Genomic DNA, 16505 nt, shown 5'->3' with positions numbered 1-16505 from the left:
CAAAAGTCATTACAATCAAGGGTACAAGAGTTATCAGCAAACTCGTCATGTGCCTCCGCTTTTCCAATAAGTTTTAGTCAATACTCTGAGGGGGAACATTATTTTAAGGGAAAACTCAATGGCTTGATATTAACAATTCGGAACTGGACAAAATACTCATACACTACACAAAACGTTAACACACCAATCCTCAGCGCCCAAATACTGCATAATTTGAACAATTAAAAAGGCACTTGCGTAGAATAATTAAACCCTAAACAAACATATAATCCCAAGATGTTATTTTTAATAAATTTGTTTTGTTTTTGTACGAATTTGTTTGTTACTATACGCTTTTTCTTTTTGCTATCAGCTTCTCTTAACTTGAATAGGATTGGTTATATCAGGCCCGTATCCAGGGGGGGGGGGGGGTGCGTTGGGTGCAGACGCCCCCTCCCCCCCCCCCCCCAAGTCCCAAAAGGTCCACTATTTCCTCGGTTGGTATTTTTTCTTGTCTTGTTTAACTAAAGACAATATCATTATATATATATACAAAATTTACATTATCAATGGTATACAAACAAAAATATGCTAATATAAAATGAAAAAATACCGGTAATTAAATTACGGAATCTGAACTGACTACAAACTTGATGTAAAACATGCGCAGTCGATCATGTGACGACAAGCAATAGCTTAGCGCTTCATGTACGCGGTACGCGGTAAAGTGTTTGCGGGAAATACAGACACTATCGAATACGGCGCCTAAACAAGGGACGCTGTCTGAGTTGGCCTCATCATGAAAGCGTTAATAAGCGGAGGTCCAAGTGCCAAAATGATGCTTCGTTAACATGTCCCATTGCCATGTTTCTACACACTCAGCACACCAACTTTTTTTGTTAGCTAATACCCTTAGGCACAATAATCACAAGGTGTGCCGTTGCAAATTTACTGCGGTTTTTTGCATATCTGAAAAAAAAAATAATTATGGCTTCTTGCCTTAATTAACATAATAAATATCGTATATCACAGATTTTGCTAATTTTTTTGCTAAAATTCTGCATTTTTGCTTAAAAAAAGTAATTTAATTTCAATAAAGTTGAAATAAAAATATTTTATTGAATAGATAATGTAATTAGCTATTAATCAACATTAATGTCAACAAAATACATCAAATATTTATTAAGTTATGAACAATAAAGTGCATCACTATAAAATGGCGGCCATTTTTTCCGCCATCTTGGATTTCAAGATGGCCGCAGTAAATTTGCAACGGCACACCTCGTGATTATTGTGTCTAAGGGTAGTAGCTATCAAAAAAAGTTGGTGTGCTGAGTGTGTAGAAACATGGCAATGGGAGCTCTCTAAACAAGCTATTGGAACTCCGCTTATAAGTTGGTGTCCATCGTTCAACTAGCCCAAGCCACAACAGAGAGTCTTAAATCAGTCTTTAGAACGTCAAATAAGGCAAATTTTGCCAGGACCTTCGGCCCCTGGACCCTGACCGGGGGCCCTTGGCGGCCCCCTGGCCCCCAGTCATTGTTGCTCGCTTCGCTCGCAGCCCCCCCCCCCCCCATTATAAATGCTGCATATGGGCGTGTATATGGAACAAAAATGAATATTAGGGCCTACTGTTAATCTCTAATTTCAACCTCTATATCATTGATAAGAGTGCTGTATCAAACTTAATCAAAACCCAATCTTTATTTACTCCATATAAAAAGGGGTAGGTCTACATATGGAAAAGGTATTTTCCTCGTCATAAATATAAGGGTTAGGGTCATAGTATTGTAATTAACACCATTAGTGGAGAGACTATGAAACCTCCCTGTATAATAGACAAAATCATTATTCTGTCTGATTATACTATGTATATGATTTCCGCTTCCCGTTTATTAACTATAGATAATCGATTTTATGCACGTTTTGTAGATCAGTGAAATCTGCTGGTTGATCCAGAATACAACAACACGTCCTCGATTGCAGCACATCACAGTCGAAAAGAGCCTACAATGACACCTATGTTGAAATGTATTCTGTTTGCTGGATTAGTTTTGCTTGTACAGCGTATTATGTATGTTGTGTAAGTATCTAGTACTGAAGTATATTATTTTAAAAACGATTCTGCCATATGTTATAACAATTATGTTTAGTTACTAGACAATTGTCACCTTATCTGCTTTGGTATATAGGCCTACACTATACTAGGACTGGCGCAGAATCAGAAGTTTTGCGGGTACACCGTTGTATGTGTACGGTGTATAACAGTTTCTTGTTTTACATACAATTTATACGAGAAAAAAATCATATCAAAAATCTGAAACGAGTTTAAATATTATACTACTATAAGCGTCTTGTTTCTAAATGTTGTATAGAGCATGTCCAATAGTTGTCCTATGTGATGATAGGAAACGGTAATTTACAAAATAGTCCCGTGATTAACAAACGCATAGACGGGGATCCGGGAAACATTTGAATAAACGTACACGCTATATGGATTTATTATTCTATTATCATTACATAGAGTTGGTTTTGGATTTCACAAAACATTGTTTGACCATGCTCCGGGACCTTGTCGCAAACTTCCTCCGATTGGTGAGTATTTTAACTATACTTCATCTATTATTACCTATATTAATTGCCCTTTATTATTATCTATTCAGACAAAAGATACATTTTACAAAATATAATACAAATCAACAAATTAAACAAACACGACATAAGGAGAAACATACCATTAGTTACTAGCTGCCATGAAAGCACAAAAGCAGCCTAAGCTACACTGTCACCAATTAGCAGTGTACCTTCAACCAATGACTAGTAAATGAAACCACTCAGAAACTGAGTGAAGTACTTGGCAAACTAGAAGGGCACTCCAGCGCGGCGAGCCACAAACAACACAATTATTAGTTTTAATATCCAGATGCGATTCTTCTCTACTTTAAAAATTCAGATTCATATGCCTAGTTACGTAATATGAAGCAAGTAAATATTGTCAGCTGTTCAGTCATGTACTTTGTAGCGTATCCGGTAATGCTCTGTTTTGAGTAATCACAGCTCCAGCCCGTGTACGAATCTCTAATTAATTTCTGATTAATTTTTGTTTGCTTTAAAATGGAAAATAAATATTGTTTTTCTTATATTTTGAAGAGAGATATTTAGAGTGTTAATTTAGGAAATTGCTGTTTTGCAACTTCCTACTGTCGCACACATCTTGGAAAATAGAGCTGCTAGATCCTCATAAATTGAACTTATCGAATAAAATAATCATACGAGCTACTTGATTTTAAGTTCTAAAAAGCCATTTTAATTAGCAAAGACCTGAACCACGGATCATAAGAATAGTGTCATTGTCACGCTCTGGAATGCACAATTTGCATAAATCACATGTGAGAATTAACTATTATGTTCAGTTTGTGGACTACAAATATGCATAATAAATGGGAAGGAATTCTTGATAGGAATTCTCCACGACTACTGCATGATTGGACGTGGCAACTCTTTTTGGGAAAGGAATGGGAGAGTTTCATATAACTATTTTAAAAACCCTTCAAGTGTCGAATCCTGGATTTTGAAATAGTTGGGGAGCCAGAAATAGGGTTACCTGCACCCTCTAGCAAACTATGCCAATAATGTTTTTTTGCTTCCTTAGGCCTATATCAATACAAATCCATTTTTTGCTGTAGGCCGAAAAAATGTGGATGCTTGGTCAGTACAGGGTCCAAAAGGTCAATATGGTCAAAGTTAAAACTTTGCGTAACTTGGTAACTACTGGGTGTATTGGAATATTACTACCAAACTACCCCGAAGACCCATATTTCTATTCACTCTAATGGAAAACTTTTGACAAAAGTGGAGGACGGAAACCCCATTTCTGACCACTGGTCAAGAAATTGGCCATATGAATATCTCAGCAACCACTGGTCAGAAAGTGATAATTGTGGTCTCAAATTACTCGCAAAGTATATGTTTATAATTTGTTCTAATGTAATAAAAATCATAAAACTGTTAATAAACCCTTAATGTTGTTCTTAATTAATTTAGCCGGCACAAACATTTTTGGTTTAGAGCACACTTTTCATATCTCAGAAATTGTTAGGCGGATATGGTCGTAGTTGGTGTCAAAATACTCAGAAGATACATATTTCTATTCACATTAATGAACAACTTTTGCCAAAAAATGACCGTGAACTTTTTTTTTACCATTGGTCAAGAAAATGGTCATATCAATATCTCAGCAACCACTAGTCAGAAAGTTATAATTTTAGTCTCAAATTACTTGCAATATATACAATTATATTGCTCTAATACAACAGAAATACACAGAATGAAATTGTGTGTAATGTTTTGGCCTAAGACAGTGGTGCTAAATTAACCATGCAAGGCCGTTCGACTTTACTGAGATGTATAAGAATGAAATAAACAATGTATTAACTAACATTAGAACAATTATTAACTGTGAAAAATGTAAGACAGAAGTCAAAGGAGTGCGGTCTGTTCCCTAATGTAATGGACGAGTGTGTCAAAACGTTACAAACAAGCGGTTGAATTGTTTAAAAAATGGGTTTTAAAAAATATATATATTTTTTTATTTTTAGAATATGGGTCTGAGGACATTACAACTCTACCTAGTGGTATAGCGATTATATCATCCGTAAGTATCATGGTATAAGCCGGGCAAAATTGGTTAGATAGATGTGGATTGCAATTCCGTCCTAAAGTAGTGCGTGTGATCTTTTTTTTAAACTGCGAAGCGATCCAATGCACAGAAAAGATCCATAGAATGTTTGAGCCGATTTTTTAGTACAATCAACTGTATAGTATCAGAAGAACCTATGTCTATATCACATAATGGGATGAAAGTTCCTATCAGAAGACATAATACTGCATAATGTTTGTTGTCATTAAACATGATACTGGTTGTTTGTCGGGTATTCTATGTAGCCCTATGTGTATATCGTTAAACATTTTTACATGACTGATATTACAGGGTTTGTATGGACCTCCTACTAGTAATTTGTACACATACAATTTCAACAATCCAGACAAGGGCGTACAAGAAGTTAAGTTGGTAAACTTTAAACGATCTAATTTGTACCCGCATGGTATGTCTACATGGATTGACCCAAAATCAGGTTAGAGTTTGTTTTTTTTCAGTTTCAGATAATATTGAAGTTTTCTTTACGTTATAAAATTATATTATGTTAATGTACGATCTTGTTCACATGATGTACGCACACTGCGAATATATAACGTCTCCGTAAAGTACGGATTGTCGCAGAGAAAATTTGTCCAATAATATTTACTAAAAAATATCATAAATATCTTCAGATATCTTTATTTTGAATATAATTTTTTTTAAAGGAAAGGTGACTTTGTTCTTAGTCAACCATTCTCCAGACCGTGAAGCTGTTGTTATATTTGATTTCAATGAAGCAGAAAACACGTTATCATACAAGAAAACGATCACAGATACATTGTTTACAAGGTATAAGACGTTATTTTTTTGTATTTGAAAAAAATAGAAATATTTCAGTCAGTCGTATTATACCGTCTACAGTAATGATGGAATACTCAATGGTTCACATACACACACAAACATCAAAATGAAAAAAAAACAAATTTACTCGATGCATAGGCCTATGCAATTATCATCCATTACAAATCGAACTAAACATGTATAAAACAGTTTAAAACAAACTTTATTTCCACCTGTGTTTTATTTTTATTTATTTTATTTTTTTTATTTTTTTTTTTTTTTATTTTTTTTTATTTTATGTCTTTAGGCACTGTGGCCAAGGATTACCAATAGTGAATTAATCACTGTCCTATCAGATAGGTGGTAATCCCTCTGATACAGAGGCTATTGTGTGAACCGGTTCACCGGGGTAACCCCCTACTCTTTTTCGAATAATGAACTGGGTTCTTTAAAGTACACACAGGTTATAACTGTGTACACTGGACCTACGGTTTATAGTCCTTATCCGAGAAGACTTGTTCCACCACCTGAACTAGGAGCGAGTCGGCCTCGAACCCTTGCCGATGTTGTTGTTGGCTCTTTAGGTACGATAAACGGCGCCCCTGCCTTAACCGCTCGGCCATATGACTCGCTCATACCGATGATTTACCCTAAACAGTACCGAGAATCGGGTATGATTTAATAATTGTTTTTTTTAAATACTAAAATGTAGTTTTCCTATTATTTGTTAGGCCCTAAAAGAAATTTAACGATAACATGCATGACAGGATGTTGGAATGTACTGGTTCTGCCGTATCGATGGTAGGCTAGGCCTAAAGACAACAATACAAATATAGATTTGTTTTGTTTCATTCCACCATCTTTAATTTACTTTTCTATATCAATGTATAGATCCTGATGTTATCATTGATGCATATTTTGTTTTTTTACTTAAGCCTAAATGACGTAGTGGCCACCGGACCCGATACATTCTACGCTACTAATTTCCTGCTCTTCGGATACAAATATATGTTACTTGACAAAATACTTCGTTTGTCGTTTGCGTCTGTTGTTTTCTATGATGGAGAGAAAGCCTCGTTTGTTGCTACAGGGCTATCGGGAGCAAATGGAATCAATATATCTCCCGATAAACGGTTTGTCATTTGGGACTTCTATTTAGGGACATTAAAGATGTATTGTTCCCCAAAAACATGAAAAATGAAGATTAATTAAGTCAGACTAATATGTTATTTTGTAGTTTTAATAAAAAAACTTGACAAAATAATTATTAAATTCAAACAAAAAACCATTGGTTGGCAGCCAATTTGACTATTTTTAACGATATTTTTAAAGAATTTAATCAGCTTTAATTGGACACTCACCCTATGAAATGACGAGAAATACATTTAATACATACATCCCTCCTTTAGTGGACATCCATATAGTCCTGAAGTGCTTCTTAATATTGTTCTAGTGAAATTGGTATTTAAACTAAATACATTCAATTTCGCGCCACGGAAGAAAAACAGTAGAGGACTGGCCTAGTAAATAACTCTCTAAAACACTAAAAATTAAAAAATTATGCGCGTCTTATGTATTTAATATGTCAAGAATGAAAAGATCAAGGACTACTATATTTTTAAGAGAATTTAATTTTAGAGTAACGCAGTTTGATGCCGTTATGTTATAAAGTTGCTCTTATCAGAGAAAAGAGTTGGATTATCATGCTTCCCTGCATAAAATGAATAATTCTCTTATAGGACAGTATACGTTGCTACCACATTTAGTCATCAAGTTCGAGTTTACTCACGTAAAACAGATTCATCATTGGAACCGGTGAAGGTTAGTATAGGCCTATAATTAAAATTATTATTAAGACCTAAAATAAAATATAAACTATTTTAAATATATAATTATAGTATAATTTATATTATGATTTAATCGCCTATTTTTTAGATTTTGAATATATACACGGCACCGGACAACATTGAAGTTGATCCAACGACAGGCGACTTGTTGGTGGGGTGTCACCCACTCGTACACAAGCTGCTGTCTAGTAAAGAGCGCATTAAAGGAGCCTCACAGGTAAGTTGGTATTGATGATAAAATAAATTGTTTTATTCCTAGTGGTATTATAGGCGAGCGCGGTGGAAACTTATTTTGATGTTACCATCGATACCAATCCTTCTACTTATTTTATCCATGGATGGACTCACAGATAAAATAAATTAATTACGTCGATAAAACATAGTCATTATGATTTATTGTCGTTATGTGACACATAAGATGAATATACTGAAATAAACATACAAAACACGTCTATTACATCCACTACTATCATAGATACTGAATTATTACCATGACTTTTATACTCAATATCGTCATTAACATGCTGTCAGCCAATTTAAATTAGATACTTTATATCAATACTATTAACGTATAATAATATATAATTAATTATTAAATTAATTGTAAAATTTATTTTTAAAGCCAATAATATATAATCTATATTAGGCCTATAATAATAAATTATAATAAATTAGGCTGTATAATGTAATGTTTATAGTATTTTTGATGTTCTTATGTTACTTTTAAAATGTTGTATGCCTGTAGTATTCATGTCTATTTTTGATATATTGATTGTTTTAAATAATATAAATATTGTATATAATAATAATTTTATTAATATACATTTTAAAATTTTGAAAATGTACTCATATTATTTCCATTTTAATTGGCAAAATAAAATTGAATCTTGAATCTTACATTTGATTTATTAATGCTCTAAAGCTAAATGACTAACAACTGTATAATGTTTAATTATCTTTCAGATTCTACATATACATTTTGATGGTGACTGGAATGAAACCATACGTGAGGTGTATGCAGATAATGGTAACAATTTTAAGGGCTCAAGCGTCGCAAGTTTCTACGGTAACCAAATGCTGGTTGGTAGCATAACCGGACATCTCTTACGCTGCGATGTTCGTGGGTTTTGAATTAAAAAGTTGTTATTGTTTGGGCATCATAGAAACTGATTTACTGTTTGCAATAATTCCACCTATATAATGTTTGATATTTCTTATCCTGCTCGATAATATTTATAAATATTAAACAAAAATTTATAATTAATGGGTACTGTGAGCAAGGTAATGAATATCTTTTGTTGTTGGATTTTATAATATATTATGCTATCATATAGCTCTTTTTTTGTCCAGTAATGGTATCAAAACTAAAAATATTTATGTGTTGATAAAAACAAATATTTAAATCAGAAGTTAGGCCTACGAAGTTAAGATTAATGATAAACAATTCTTTTGTAAATTGTTATAATGCGCCAAAAAGATAACATTTGATTTATAATCAGAGATTAAAGCATAGTTCCCACTAGCGACGCAACACAAGGACGTAACGCAACGCAAGTGAATTGACCAATCACAAGCGATGGCTTATTCGCTTGTGATTGCAAAACTGTCTATAACTTCGCTTGTCATTGGTTAAAACGCTTGCGTTGCGTTTACGTCCTTGCGTTACGTTCTATTAACGTCCTTGCGTTACGTTCTAGAGTGGGAACCACGCTTCAGAATAGGTCATTCGGCGTGTCTGACTGACCTTTACCAACTAAATGATAAAGAAGATACACAAATCGGAGATGTAACATTAATATTTATTTGTTTGTCATGATTACTTGCAGTACATACAATAATTGCATTTAATATACTAATTGCTATGTCCACCTTCTTCATCTCTGAAGATGATGATGATAATGATGCAATTGTTTAAATTCATAATTGTTGTGTAATATTACTATAATATTGCAAAACTCTACAACAAGAAATACATACGCTTATTAATAACGGACGTAAGCCTACTCTAATATTGCACCATAAAGGAATTACATTAACTATATTAACAGACAATATTCATACAATCATTAATAATATCTCTGGTCCTATACATGTTATCTTACTTACATACATTAAACAAACATAAGGCGCCACAGTTCTTCAATGCTAAAGTTAATAAATAACATTATTAAAAGTCTATTGAAACCGTTAAGGCACCGTTTTAACTTCTATCATTACTAGAAACAAGTACAGGGAGAAAAATAGCACAAACAAACATTGATGGTTCATACCAATGTGTGTCTGTGGGAGTGGTGTGTGCGTGTGTGGGAGGGGTGGGTGCGTGTGTGGGAGGGGTGGGTGCGTGTGTGGAAGGGGTGTGTGTGTGTGTGTGTGGGATGGGAGGGGTTGTGTGTATAATCAAAATACCAAAGAGTATTTTATTTTATTTTATTCAATCGAAACCAACAGCGATAATTACTGCCACTAACAGGTTTGATACAAACAAAGCCAGGACTGTTTAAAGCACCTTGATTGGTCCTAACATTGATCAAGGGTTTCTCTCGTCCAGTGCCCACCTTGACCAGAGGTCTGAGGCAGATACTAGATGCAGGGGCTGCCATAAGAGTCAGCAGTGCTGATTTCAAATGCCTAACGGGACCCCAGCTCCGTATACAGCACCCGTTTTCCCCAGATGGTCTCCCATCCAAGCTCTAACCAGGCCCAACGTCGCTTAACTTCGGTGATCTGACGTTTCAACGTGGTAAAGCCGTATAAAGCCGTATAATAAAAGTAAATGTGTATTGTTACTCTATTCTAGGATAATAACAGAGTCAAGGAAATTAAAAAAAGAATTAGAACCGACAATTGCATTGCACATTCACTTTGGAAATTTCAAAATTTAGGTATGGTATAACAAATATAACATAATATAACATAAATTAGTTACCTGAACTTAGGCACGCCCATTGCAAATATTTGCCCTATTCCAACTATTGCACTATTTTAACCATCAACGATGTAGATACTGGTTTTGGAATTGCTATTCCATAACAACAAATACAAGAACTCATTTTCAATTAATTAATACATATCTAGCACACACAGATTTCGTTTTTAGACTAAATATGCGGGCTTCTTTTAAGATTATAGGATATTCTTTTTGAGGTTAAATAAAGTAAGGGATTTCTTTAAGAATAAGTCTACTTGGCCCTTATTTGCATCTGGTATGTAAATGTTCCTCTAGTATTGTTTTGTAAAGGAGCAGCCTCAAATATTGCAAACCAGTTTTAGCATCACGATGTAAGTAACTAACTCATGCTTGAAATATGAGCTGCATAAATTAGAGTCTGAAAGATGCTGAGTTGGCAATGTTATGAACAGCCTGAAACGCACTATTAAAACTGAAAGAGAATCCAATAAAAGACATTGTGTATATGTTACAGTAGGTACGGAAGAATGCTGCGAATTATCAAAAGACACTAATACCAGAAGGTACTAAATACAATACTATCAAGGCACTAATACCAAGGAAATCTAACAACAGGATGCTGATTGCTGAGCTCTTGAGATCAAAGGGCTTATCTGTGGTTGTGATACGATCAGTTACACGCCCCTTAACAGGAACTTGTGCCGCGGAAAATATGTACATAGTACAGTACTGTGGTATTTGTCACAGCCAGACATATGATCAAAGGACTGCTTGCTATCTTACCAAGGCGAGCTCAGTGTCCTGTTGTTAGATTGCCTTGCTAATACTAAGTTATGTTTATTTAAAAACATTTAAAAAAAGCACTGTACCTTGAGGCGAACAACGAAAACTTTGTTTCATAGAAATCTCTAAATCGATCAAACAATGTCATGTTCCTGTACTCTTCTATAAGTTTCTCATGTTCTAGGAGATCTTTGAATATTTGAAGTTCTTTAGAAGAAAACTCTAAATAATAAACAAAACAAAAATAAAGATATTTTAAATATAATAGTAAATATGAAAATGACATTCGAATTATATAAATAATTTATGGATTAAGATGTTTTTTTTCCTCCATAATACTAACAAACAACATTTATGAACTCTATTTACTGCTGTTTCAAGGAAAATGATCAACAGTATAATAGTTATATAGTAATAGTTTTTAGCCATCTGCCGTTAGAGCACTGAATGTTAGAGAATGATGGGTAATGGTGTTTCTACTTTTGTTGTATTGTATTGTGCTGTTAGTTTCATAGCAACACAATTTACTATGTAGTTTATACAAATGAAATAAAAAATTGAATTGATTTGATTTAGTTATTGAAACAAGTGAGATTTTAGTATTTCTATCTATCTGAATAAATAAATTAAAGGTAATACATTATAATTGTTTTTTTCTTCATTGTAATGCAAAATATCCAAAATACCTGCCAAACTAGACTCATTGCTGTTTCGAATTTCTTTAAAGTCGTTAAATTTCTTCCTAATAGCGACATCTGTTGTATTAACGGTCAAGTACATGTAACAAGAAGGTTCTTCTGATACTGTGTGTACAATATGAAACTTACCAGAAGGCACCTATTGTTTGAGAGGAGAAAAACATGTATAAAATGTACCAGAAGGTAAATATCGATGGACAAGAGGATAATAGTTGTATTATAGAGAATAGTTTATTCTGAACAGGATCAGACAACTCAAAATGCTGGGCGTTATCATCATTAGATATCACTTTTCCACTAAGTAGGGCTAATTTCAAATGACACGTGATGCGCAATTAATCAATCAAATTGCAAGAATACAAACATGTGTATTATAAATAAAAATATCTCAAAGCAGCAGCTGCAGAATTTTCTTATCCAACTAGCTTTCAATTGTTAAATTTTGCCATATCCTATTTTCATGTACAGTGCATTGACAGCCAGCTATATATGCACTATGTAACTATTATCATATATAAACAGAAGACCATGTAATAACCAATCTCCCACAATACCATCTGATTGAGAATTGCAGCAACTGATATACAAACCTGTATACTACCGCCCTCATGTAATGTAATATTTTCTTTATAATCTGTAATTTCAACCACTAAACTACCCTTTAAAACCTGAATACTTGTGTTGCCAAGGTTTGGATCTACAAAGTTCTCAAGATGCAAGCCTAAAAAGTAATAATCATCCATTAATATTACCCTTTCAGAAATTAATATGTCTCTTAAAATAATCACTTGATATTCCACACTGATTTTCAGAGCTTGATATCATAAATTTGTTATCAGTATATATATTTTTGAATGTTCCTACATCATCATGTTTTATTTCAGATATGTAATAATTTATAAAAATGGAAATTTACCAGGAAAGTCTGCCACAAACACTACTGTAGTATGGTTGTCCAAAGAATCTTCAATCTCTTCAAACTTTGTTCTCCATGGCGATAATTCTGAGAGAAGAGGCATTAGGAAACTTGATTGGTTAAATGGTGACCAATCAGCTGCAACGATATCAACTTTAGGATTCCACATTCTACAGACGGATTTAAAGATGAAGATTTAGTTTCTTTTGAACAAGAATGTATTCAACATGTTACTATAACACATTTGTTGCAATCAAGGAAACATAATTGGAATGTCTTTTGCTAAAGTGCAAATCTAAACAAACCAACCAGTATCAAGCCAGCAAAAATTAAAACAATGAAAGTAGATTTAATCAACAATTCTTCATTATGTTTATTGAATTAGTTATTAAATATAGATTTCCGTACAAACCTTTGTTGAAATCTTCCATTCAATGATCGCCAAACATCAAAGTAAAGTTGTGTATTGTGTATGTTATGATCTTTAAGGTGGTCAGCTAAGCACATGGCATACTGCTTTAGCATGTCTCCATGGGCACTCCATCTTTCACTAGCACCTTCCCAAAGCTATAACAAAAAACAAACAGTAGAAACCTATACAGTAAAACGGAACAAAATACTCATTTCATGGTTTGATTCAGTACAAACAAATATACTTACATGTACACCTGGAGTGATGTAGCCGACTTCCCCAGTTTTGTTGTCTACAAAGGTAATTTTAATATGTTGACTTGACCAGCTATGAACCATCATGTCCCAAGAGTAGCCGTACAGTCCATTTGTCCAGTTGTTGTATCCCTTTAGTAAGATAAAGTAAATAAATAAAACCAGACCTCGATGGTGACTGTGGTTCCTATGATGTGTATTAATCTGTGTAAAGGCCAATTTACATAGACAAGCGGTTTGTGGCAATCTATTGTCCAGCAAAGGGTCTTTCATTAACATAAAAAGCATTGCAATAATCAACAATGATACCTCTTTTGTGGTGATAATTGACAAATAAAAAATGGTGGTCAACTCTACTAAAACTACAATAGCATACTGCACTCACCTTTGTAACAAAATGTGAATAGGGCAAGATCACTTGAGTTAATGAATAAGCTGAAAGAACTCCGAAAATGATTCTGTGTTTAAGATAAATTGTACTTTCTGTTTCATCGTTGGTTCTTTTAATGATTACTTCTTCTTTTGATTTTCGTTTCTGTTTGTGTGATTTTCTAATTGGGCTGATGACCTCATCTGGTTGTTGGTGGCTATCTAGTTGTTGGTGGCTATCTGATTCTTGATACAAGCAATGTTTACTGCTCTGAAGTGGCGTATTCAACGGAAGAACTATGTGGCATACTTGTGGCAAGCGTTTAAACAGTTGTCTTGGCCAGTCAGCATAACAAAACATTAGGATAGATACAAGCATAGTGTATGGAAACATTCCTAATAAGGACAACAACATATTAGAAAAAATGAAGCAAGAACATTATTACACAGAGCTACTATTACACAGAAATAATTTTCATTTTAAATGCCAATGGCATCCATTCCAGTTTTTCTCCTTACCTATTTGGAACATTTGAGAGTTCATTGCATGAAAGGAGACACAAAAGAAAGCAGCCACTGGTCTTGTCTTGTCAAAGTATAGCAAGAAACCAATCATCAAATCTAGCATTAAACCTCCTATATGAACAATATACAAATCAATATGCTCATTCGTCAGAAATAACCTGAAAACCATAAAATAAAGATAATTTTTATTTGGTGAAAACAAAAATTGATTCCTTGTTGACACATGTCAGGAAAGATGTTTGGTTAATACTGAGTGCACATTAATTATGTTATGTGTACATAAGCAAACAGACCATACAAGCCTATTCCCTAAAGCTCTGTCTATACTATCAAACGTGACAAAAAATGCGATGTGCCCATATATGGACAGGATGACATCATATCATAAACATATTTGGGCACGTCACACTTTTTTGTAATCTAGTTTGATAGTGTAGACAGAGCATTAGACATTTAAACATTTTACTAAACAGCACATTTTCCATTATATTAATTAATTAAGCTATCAGTTGAATTTTTTATTTAAAGATGATGTATTCACATGGACAAAGTAAAACTTATTTCTTGTGTTTCTGTAATGTACTCCCATATTTAGAAGCAAAACTCCTAATTTCATGGGATGGTTGGTTCTGCAAATATTATTCTTAGCATCCAGGTAATTGAGATAAATATACCTAAATGGATCAAATATCCAGTTGAGAGCGAGATTGTCCATTGAATACCCTGTTATCCAATCTTTATCAAGTTTTTTCAAACCAGCAATAAAATATACTATAAAAATCTAAAAGTAAAACAAAAGTACTTTATTAATCAGTCATTATATTTTAATGTGATTTTCTAAAATGCAAACCAAGATCAATTTTAAAGATTTGTACAATAAATATTGATGAATTTTCACATAAATCCGTATAACTTACTTGAAATTGTATTAAGGCATAATTCCAAAGTGGAACATGTGAATTTCTTATAGATGGCCTTATAAGTCCATCTACCGACCTAAAAAAAGATATTTTGTTTGTAAATTAATCTTGAATCTATTATTATTGTTCATTTCAAAATTTTCTGTGTGAAAGTTACTGAGTTTGTTTACTTAATGTTATTTATAACAGAACATCTAAGAATTATGTAGAAATTTAAAGTTCTATTGGGTGAGTGATGAACAAATCATGTTCACTTTTAAGTACTTTTTAACAAGGCCATATACATGGCTGCAGTCGCATGCTCAAGTTAGTGATTACCGAACAACAGACTGACATAGTGGTGAGCGTTAGAATGTTATTTTTTTCGTAAAACTTACGTCTCTAGTTCATGTAAATTACCATAATGGTTACTACATAAGTTGGCGAAAACTTATTTACATTCATTAAAAGCTAAATTCAACTAGTTTTCTAAATATTATCAGACTTAATATTGTGTTAATAAGATTCATACCAACAGCGGTTTGCATCAATGAATAGGAACTGTAATCCAAGAAGTCCATACAGATAGGAGTGGTTGTTCCATACAGATTTGTCCAGTAGATAGACGTACCAGTATGTGAGCACAAATGTAAGACAGCTGAGGCGATATAAAAATCCAAACATTAGCCCCAAGGCTCCTATAGGTTATAATGAAAAAATACTATACTAAGTGCATTTGATTTTAATATACAAGGTTCCTAGCTTTATGTTTGGAAATGCATTTGGGTTTATGAAGAATGGTTATCGACTGTAGGGTATGGAAATTCGACGAATATGGTACTATAATACTCAATTGGAATTTTCATTGAATTATATGAACTTCCATTTATTTAAGGATTGCTGATAAGCACCTAAGCACTATCAAAGGTGATGTTTTGAAAATTATCATTGAAATTAATGTAAATAAGATATACAAAATAAAAATCAAAATTTATGTTACCAAGACACATCAGCAGGTAAACCACATACATCCAGTCAACTGGGAGTGGTGCCAAAAAATGGAAGAGTGGGAAATTGCATCGATAGGGATCACTCCACCTGCTACTGATACTGGCCATGCCACGTTCTTGAGGTATATCAATTAGAATGATGAAACCTAGGAGACAAAATGCCAAAGTCATTACATATCCATTATAAGATGAACTAATAGCCAAGCATGACTAATGATATGTATTATAAGCTACCTCAAATATAAATGACTGCAAATGAGGGAAAAATACACGTCTCATGTGTGCACTTTTCTTTTTTTTTTGTAAAAACACACTTTAATATAAGAATCTCACTCAATCCTCAAAATTAAGAATGGCTGAAAATAAACAAAAATAAAATCTTTGCTAGAAATCATAGCATATAGTAGAGTTATCTATAATAGCCAT

At 33.4% G+C, this 16505-nt stretch overlaps 2 protein-coding genes across 2 annotated transcripts; one reads left to right on the top strand and one right to left on the bottom strand.

The window, feature by feature from the left end:
- The first annotated feature begins 1942 nt into the window (after positions 1–1942).
- On the top strand, positions 1943–9587 carry LOC140051240 (serum paraoxonase/arylesterase 2-like). Its single transcript, XM_072096380.1, has 9 exons — positions 1943–2062; positions 2504–2574; positions 4578–4633; positions 4970–5114; positions 5344–5467; positions 6394–6591; positions 7198–7279; positions 7394–7522; positions 8269–9587. The coding sequence occupies exons 1-9, from the start codon at positions 1992–1994 to the stop codon at positions 8434–8436; spliced, it is 1044 nt and encodes a 347-aa protein (XP_071952481.1). The 5' UTR covers positions 1943–1991; the 3' UTR covers positions 8437–9587.
- A 13-nt stretch (positions 9588–9600) lies between these two features.
- On the bottom strand, positions 9601–16149 carry LOC140051239 (vitamin K-dependent gamma-carboxylase-like). The gene is made up of 13 exons (XM_072096379.1): positions 16070–16149; positions 15602–15767; positions 15088–15166; positions 14845–14951; positions 14165–14328; positions 13662–14041; positions 13271–13408; positions 13023–13177; positions 12611–12780; positions 12285–12415; positions 11683–11833; positions 11083–11218; positions 9601–10685 (listed from the first exon to the last, which is right to left on the bottom strand). Exons 1-13 carry the CDS (start codon positions 16098–16100, stop codon positions 10625–10627), a joined length of 1869 nt encoding a protein of 622 aa, XP_071952480.1. The 5' UTR covers positions 16101–16149; the 3' UTR covers positions 9601–10624.
- Between the last annotated feature and the right edge of the window lie 356 nt (positions 16150–16505).

The sequence above is a fragment of the Antedon mediterranea genome, chromosome 6, assembly GCF_964355755.1.
Source record: "Antedon mediterranea chromosome 6, ecAntMedi1.1, whole genome shotgun sequence".
Taxonomy (NCBI): domain Eukaryota; kingdom Metazoa; phylum Echinodermata; class Crinoidea; order Comatulida; family Antedonidae; genus Antedon; species Antedon mediterranea.
Note: the sequence above shows the minus strand (reverse complement) of the source record. Positions and strands in the feature narration are given on the sequence as shown.